Source organism: Empidonax traillii, unplaced genomic scaffold (genome assembly GCF_003031625.1).
Source record: "Empidonax traillii isolate 1590-97213 ecotype Southwest subspecies unplaced genomic scaffold, ASM303162v1 scaffold632:size372483, whole genome shotgun sequence".
NCBI lineage: Eukaryota > Metazoa > Chordata > Aves > Passeriformes > Tyrannidae > Empidonax > Empidonax traillii.
In genome coordinates this window covers 86,650-94,115 of record NW_020955825.1, presented here as the reverse complement: position 1 = coordinate 94,115, position 7,466 = coordinate 86,650, and the positions used below count along the sequence as shown (strand labels likewise).

Genomic DNA, 7,466 nt, shown 5'->3' with positions numbered 1-7,466 from the left:
TCCTGCTCACACTGTCTGAGATAGCTACAGGGGATACCGTTATACACAAATAATGCCTCTGAGTAGGTTTATGCAAGTCCACTGCTATTTTGATGTGTTTACACCCTTGCCCTGTCCCCAAAAGCACTGACACCGCCCCTGCCCTCCCCCCAGCACACCTTGTGCTATCTCAGATGTAGGAACCAGCCCACACGTGCAGCATCCTACCAGCAAAGCTCACCCGGCAGTAGCATTCCAGTCATCAAATTTCCAGGAAGGGAAAAGTAAAACAAAAGGCTGATGGATACTTGTGTGTGTTTTACCTATAAGAGGAACCAAAAAAATCCAGCTTGCTTTGAGAATTGTGGTGAATCATTCAGAAACAATCTGCAGACATTAAGGGAATTGTATTTCTGGGAAGAAAAAAAAAAAAAAGAAAGAAAAGGAAATGCAGGCCCTGGGATATCCCTTTATGGCATATGCATTTTATGTTTAAATGCATTAATGGGACTGCTATGCCATGAGTCATCCCGCACAAGAGTTTCATGTGTTTCTTAAAATACACTAGAAGTAGCTGAAGGCATGCACGGATTTGCCGTGCAGTTATCTGTCAGGAATCTGAGCGAATACCTGCACGTGTGGCATCAGAGGCTTCAGAGCTGGGGGAGGAGTAGGGGGTGCTGTCCTGGGCCCTCCATGCTGCTTATACGGACCATGGCTGGAGAAACCAAAAGGGGACAGGAACTGAGCCTACTGAGTAACAAAACACAGGCTCCCTGTGTTAATATTAGGGAAGCCTCAGCACTGAATTACAGAAAATTTGCATATATGTAAACAGAAAACTGGAGAGTTTTCTTCTGGAGCACTCTTGTCAAAACTACAGCTGTCTGCATTTTTTTTTCCAGGGATGATTTGTTGTCTGGTTTTCTCTCTCTCTCTCTTTTTTTTTTTTTTTTTTTTTTTTTTTTTTTTTTTTTTTTTTTTTTTTTTTTTTTTTTTTTTTTTTTTTTTTTTTTTTTTTTTTTTTTTTTTTTTTTTTTTTTTTTTTTTTTTTTTTTTTTTTTTTTTTTTTTTTTTTTTTTTTTTTTTTTTTTTTTTTTTTTTTTGTATTCCGTCCTGGCTGCAAGTTTATTTAGTATTCCTTTAAACCCCCACTTTTGAGCCTTATGTAGCTTGATTCGGTCAGCTCCTCACAGGTCACTTCAGCTCCTAGCTGCTGCCTGCTCTCCAAGCTATTCCTTTTTCGGACAGCAGATAGTTTTAACACTGGAAACACCCAGAGATGAGTATTTCTGATGGTGCACGTTACGTCTACGCTTATGACCAAACGGTGGTTAGCACACAACAGCTTCGTGATGCAAACCTCGGGGCGAGGGATGGTTATTTAGTGATTAGTGAAAAGCAAGAACTGGGGCTGGGAAACTCAGATGTATGGAGGAAAGCTCCTGGAAAGGCAGGTGGACTCGCTTTCTCGCCGCAATTATTCACGGTCGAAGGGGGTCGCCGCCGCGCCCCCAACCTCCCTCGGGTCCCCGTCGGGTCTCCCGTCGCCCCGCCCGGCTGTGCCGGGGTCGGGGGCGCGGAGAGCGGCGGGCGGAGCGGAGCGGGCGTGTCCCAGCCTCCCTCCTCCCATTTCCCCGTGCGTCAGGGCCGGGAGGAGGAGGAGAATCACCTTTTTTTTTTTTTCAATTTTTTTTTTTTTTTTTTTTTAAAAGCCTCCAACTACTTTAGCGCGGAGTCGGCAGCAGATGGTGGGCACGGCCCGAGGTTACGGCGGGGAGAGCGAAGGGATGCGCGCAGCGCGCACCGCCCGGCTCTAGCTCCGCGCCCGCTCCGCTCCCCCGATGAGCCGCCCCGCGTCCCTCCTGCCGGCCGCCCGCTGCCGCAGCGCCCCGGCCAAGCGCCTGCAGCCCCTCCACGACGGCCCCGCCGAGGAAGCGCCGGCCGCCAAGTGCCCTCGCCTCGCCGACTGCGGACCCCCGGACTGCCTGAGCGCTCCCGGGTCGCCGTGTGCCCCCGCCTCTCCCGCCGGCGGCGGGGGGACGGCGGGTCCCAGCCTGATCGCCTCGTACCTGCTGCTGCCGCTGGCCGAGCGGGAGCAGGTGTCCCGGGCGCTGAGCGTCAGCTCGGGCCGGGAGCTGCGCTGCAAGGTGAGCGGGAGCGGCGCGGGTGGGCAGCGGGTACCTCCTGCCGTGTCCGAGCGCCCGGCCCGGGGACAGCCCTGCCAAACATCCTCCCGCTGCTCCCCGGCTGGAAACGCCCGGCCAGCCGCCGGTGGGGGTTTGCACTCGCTGGGAGTGAGCTGGAACTCCAGGTTACCTCGGAGCGCCTTCCTCCGAAAGGCTGTGGGGATGGTGGTTTGTTTTAGTTTTCCCCCCTGCCTTTCAATATAAAACGAACAGGAAGGGTCTCGGTAGCCGCTTTGAGCAGCGCTTCTGCCGATCCTGCCGAGCCCTGGCTCCCCTCCAGCTCCCTCGTCATTGTTTGGGGAGAGTTGCTACGCGAGCGGCAGCTTTCAACGCCCTTGAGAATGAATTTGGGTTTAATTTCCTCTATACAGGTGTTCCCCCTCAAACACTACCAGGACAAGATCCGACCTTACATTCAGCTGCCGTCACACAGAAACATCACCGGGGTCGTCGAAGTCATCCTCGGGGACACCAAGGCCTATGTATTCTTTGAAAAGGACTTTGGGGACATGCACTCCTATGTGAGGAGCTGCAAGAGGCTGAGGGAAGAGGAGGCTGCCCGGCTGTTCAAGCAGATCGTCTCTGCTGTAGCTCACTGCCACCAGTCAGCCATTGTACTTGGTGACCTCAAGCTCAGGAAATTTGTCTTCTCTAATGAAGAAAGGTAAGCAGCTGTCAGCAGCCAGCCCTGGGGTGAGTGGGGAGGGAGGAATGCCACATCCAGAGATGCAAAAAGCGTCCCAGGGAGTGGAAACGGCTCTGTCAGCCGGGCATCACCTGCGAGCAATCCGAGTAGGTCCCCATCACGTGTGTGTAGTAGGTCACGGATCTAACCAGCACGCACTCACTCTTAGTGAGATCTTGACTGATGAAAGGGAGGAAGCTCGCCGGGAGCTTCCTCTCATTCAGCAGAAGTTCAGTGTAACCCGCTGGCAGACAAAGGGATGATAGTTCGGATGCTCGTTAGCGCCAGAAGATGTCATGTGTGCCACTCATTCAGTGTCAAATGAATAAAAGGCAGAGAGGGAGAGGAGGGAGGCCGAGGCGTTGTGCAGGGAAGGGGAAGCAGCCCGGCTAGGGGAGCAGGGGGAGGTGTGAAGAACTGGAGCTCTGATCCCTCCTTGGGAGAGCTACTCTGTGACCGCAGTAGAGCTGCAGCACTCGTAAGGGGTCTCCTTGCTGAACCACCCTGCTGATCAGGATGACGCTGCTAAGGAAAGGCCAGCTGTGTCCTTTGAGGTTTTTATTCCTCCTCCACTGCTGCACTTTCCATGCCTCCTGTGCCTGCGGATGTGAGCACAGACGGGAGGGAAGGTGGGACGTGGTTAAGTACTGATTTGGGAATCCTGAATCAAAGAAAATCACTTAAGTAAAACTTAGCCTAAAGCCTAGGTTTATAGAGATCATAGTACCTAGTTGTTAAATTTAGATGAGGGAAAATAATTCAGTATTTCCCAGGAGTGTTTGCTGCTCTTGCAGTGCCTCACCACACATGGCAGAGTCAGAAATACATTTTTGACCAGTAAAACTGACTCTGACTAGTTACTTGTCCCATGGAATGCTAAAAACCTAAGTAAAAGATGTAATGGAGTTGTGCTTAATGTCACGAAAGTGTAGGTGATATTACTGAAGCAGAAGAAAAGGGCTTTTGCTTGTTCTTTAACTGGGCTAAAGCTTATTCAGGATACCCTTTAACAAAGGTGATAAGAAAATTAACCAGCACTGCCCCTCTGAAACAGAAACAGCCGTATGTTGACATGCAAAGAAAGCAATTCCTTTGAAGGAAACTATTGCAGCTTTTCCCTCCCATAAGAAGATGAAACATTTGTTGAAATATTACATTGCACACAGTCTCTCTCATTTGGAAATAACGTGTTGCACAGGCGAGTGTCATGTGCACCGCATTTGGCAAGAAGAGGGTTAAGCAATGGCAGGCGACGCGGGCTCTCGCACAGGTGCAGTTTCAGGGCTCCCGCAGCCAATCCCGGGCCCACGGTTCTCGTTGAGTCATATTTTCCGTTTGCAGAACCAATGGGTATTTGCCGAGGTCAGGCTGAGGACAGGCTGCAGCCAACGCATCTACACCCCAGCAGGGCTACCAGGCAGCGCAGAGCTCTTCCAGGGCCAGCCGATGGCTTCCCTGCCGGTGGGAGCTCCCCTCACCCTCCAAAACAGGAGGTTTGTGTGGACCCACGTCCACCTGGGAGACGGTGGGTGCAGTGGTACGCCCCGGAAAAGCAGACAGAATAAGTTACAGATTAAAATTAAAAACCAAATCAAAAGCTCGGGAGAGCCGATGATCCCCAGTGGTGCAGAAGGGAACTTGGCTTTGCTGTTTACAGCAGCTGGGCTCTGTTTGCTCAAAGCCTGCACCGCACATAGTGGCTGCACGGTGTCCTGTCACACATTAACCCCCTGCAGTGGCGCTGCAACCTGCGCAGGTAACGAAGTGACTTGCTGGTGTTCTTCGAAGAGCCCTCTGTGGTGTTAAAATCCCCAGCAAATAAAACAATCAGGCGTTGCTGAGCGCTGACCCGATGCACGCAGCTGCTCTTCCCCTACACGCGGCCAGGAGTCCAGGCAACTTCTCCACTGCAAATTAAAAAGTGTTTCCTCTCCTTTCTCAATGCTGGTGCGAGGACAATGGGGTCATGACAGGGGTTCGCTGTGCTTGCTCGTGACTGCATGTTGCTATTTCTCACCTGTGGTTTCCTCTCCTGCCCTGCCTAGGACTCAGCTGCGTCTGGAGAGCCTGGAAGACACGCACATCATCAAAGGCGAAGATGATGCGCTCTCAGACAAGCACGGCTGCCCGGCGTACGTCAGTCCTGAGATCCTAAACACGACAGGGACTTACTCCGGAAAATCGGCTGATGTGTGGAGTTTGGGAGTGATGCTCTATACCCTGCTGGTGGGACGCTACCCTTTCCATGACTCGGACCCTAGCACTCTGTTTTCCAAAATCCGGCGTGGACAGTTCTGTATTCCTGACCACGTCTCCCCCAAAGCCCGATGCCTCATCCGCAGTCTCCTGCGGCGGGAGCCCTCCGAAAGACTCACTGCTCCAGAGATCTTGCTTCACCCTTGGTTCGAGGCAGTCTTGGAGCCTGGATATACAGACCAGGAGACGGGAACTTCGGATCAGATTGTTCCAGAATACCATGGAGACAGTGATGATATTAGTTCCTTCTTCTGCTAACCCCAAAATCTCAAAAACCTTGTCAGTTCCCACCTCCGCCGTCTTCGTAGGGTTTCATTTTTCCACGTGTGCAAACTCAGCAGCATCTTAAAGTGCCAGTATGGTCAGAAAAGTGACCTTGTTTAAATGAACACCAACCTGGAGATCTCTGCTTCCTGAGCATACTCAAGGTTCCATCCTCTTGCCCTGCTGGTCGGTCTGTCCAGAGGACCTGTGCAGCTTTGTGAGAACTGTCTGGCTCCCCCGTCCTCCGTCGGTGTAAAACTGGTTGCATCTTGGCCGCAGAGTCTTACGGCTGGCAAGGAGTGGGATGGAAAGGCAGCCCCTTCTGCTCTCCTGTGATGGCTGCAGAGGTGTGGAGCCCTGGCCACGATGTGTAGGGGCTGGGGGCACGAGGTATGCCTCTACCTGAGCAAATCTGACAGAAATGGTGAGAAGGGGAATCACCTCGGCGTGCCACACCAGCCAGCTCACAAAGCAGCTCTCTGACTGTAAGAACACATTAATGAGGGAAGGAGGTCTTCACCCCCCACGGCCAGCTGTCTGCTCACTGCTGCTCCTCCAGCTGATCTTGCTTTCAGGGGCATGAAGCTCCTAGATCCACCTCTAAGACAAATCACTGCTGTGGGTGTTTCTGAAGCAGGAACCATTGGATCTCCCAGCCGGATCCCCTCGCTGACCAGGAAAGCATTTTAAATAGACTTAAGCCTCATGTTACCACGGTGTAGCCTATATAACTTTATGCCCTCAGCGAGCTTGTCAAGTAGCAGGTCTCGTTAGCTCCGAGTGCCAAAACATATCCGTTTACCAAACTGTAACACTATCAGCTGGGGCGCCTTCCCCTGGAAAAGGATAAGGGGTGTCTTGTACAGTACCTATAAACATGGCCATGTTTTCCAACCAGCTCAACTCTTAAAAACATCACATCACCTCTCCTCTTCCCTCCACCCCCCAAAAGTTAGTCTTAAATCTCCTTACACCCTTAGTTGATTATTCGGGTATACTGTTTGCCTCCAGCCCTTTTTTTTTTTTTCCCCTGCATGATTATTCATAGTCTTTCCAATGTGTGTGGGTAATGAATATATCTAAATCATTAGCTTCCTGGGTTGGGGGTAAGTAAAGCTTAGTCCTGCCTAAAATTTCTGCTTCCTTTCACATTTGTGTCCAATGCTTATGCAAAGAGATGTCCGTTCACCTAAGGCAAGAGTGCGACTTCTGAAATGGCCGTGAGGTGGGTCATGCATGTTTTCAACACCCCACAGTTAGAGTGAAGTCATTTTAAGGGTTAACCCTGGCTGCAGTCCCACCACCCCTTTCGAGAATACCATGTATACCTCATGGACTGTGTACTTTGTACATACCTTACTGTTTGGGGTTTTGTTTTCTTGTTTTGTTGTACTTTGTTTGTCCTAATAAGAGGTGTTGAAGAGCAATTTAATGTGAATTATTGTTGGCAATACTAACTTGACAGAATCATGAGCATTAAGAGCAGAGCGCTCCAGCTCTCCATTGCACTAAACCTCTCATGATTGCTTGACATTTGTATCTGTGATACAGTTTAACCCTTCTATGAAAAACAGTACATTTGTATATATTGGTGGAAAATTCTGCCAGAAAAGCTAAAAACACTATGTCCAATTTGTACATATGTATATGTCTGTGGAAACCTGGATGATAAAGTCTGACTTGTAGAAAGTTTTAATAAACTTGGTTTCATAATGTTTGTCCCCATTTCTGGTGATATCTCAAGGGGAACACAGCTTCAGTATGTTTGATTTAATCTGAAAAAACGGGGTTTGGCCTCAGAGAGGATCAGTTCCTCTATGGTCCTTGGATGTGTTCCATTGTGCCTTAGCCCTGACTCTCCCAGTTCAGCCTGGGGTTGAATTCCCAGGAAGCTGAGTGGGGACAGGAGATGTCTCCTGCCTCTCGTGGGCTAGAAAGGGCTTGGAATGTCCCCAGAGCTATATGAAATGGGAGTATCCTTGTCTGATAAACAAGGGGGAGAGAAATTACATCTCTGCCTCTGAACTTTAGAAACCCTCTTACCTTTCAGCCAATGCATTTGTTTCCCTCTGCACCCCACGAGCAGAAAGAAG

At 50.5% G+C, this 7,466-nt stretch overlaps 1 protein-coding gene across 1 annotated transcript; it reads left to right on the top strand.

Annotated features, from left to right (window-relative positions):
- Positions 1-1,716: 1,716 nt before the first annotated feature.
- Positions 1,717-7,098, top strand: TRIB1 (tribbles pseudokinase 1). The gene is made up of 3 exons (XM_027898980.1): positions 1,717-2,129; positions 2,540-2,832; positions 4,899-7,098. Exons 1-3 carry the CDS (start codon positions 1,824-1,826, stop codon positions 5,365-5,367), a joined length of 1,068 nt encoding a protein of 355 aa, XP_027754781.1. The 5' UTR covers positions 1,717-1,823; the 3' UTR covers positions 5,368-7,098.
- The last annotated feature ends 368 nt before the right edge of the window (positions 7,099-7,466 follow it).

Coding starts and splice junctions, on each gene's coding strand:
- TRIB1 (XM_027898980.1), top strand. CDS start 1,824: ATGAGCCGCCCCGCGTCCCTCCTGCCGGCCGCCCGCTGCCGCAGCGCC. Junction 2,130..2,539: donor GCCGGGAGCTGCGCTGCAAG/GTGAGCGGGAGC, acceptor TCCTCTATACAG/GTGTTCCCCCTCAAACACTA. Junction 2,833..4,898: donor GTCTTCTCTAATGAAGAAAG/GTAAGCAGCTGT, acceptor TGCCCTGCCTAG/GACTCAGCTGCGTCTGGAGA.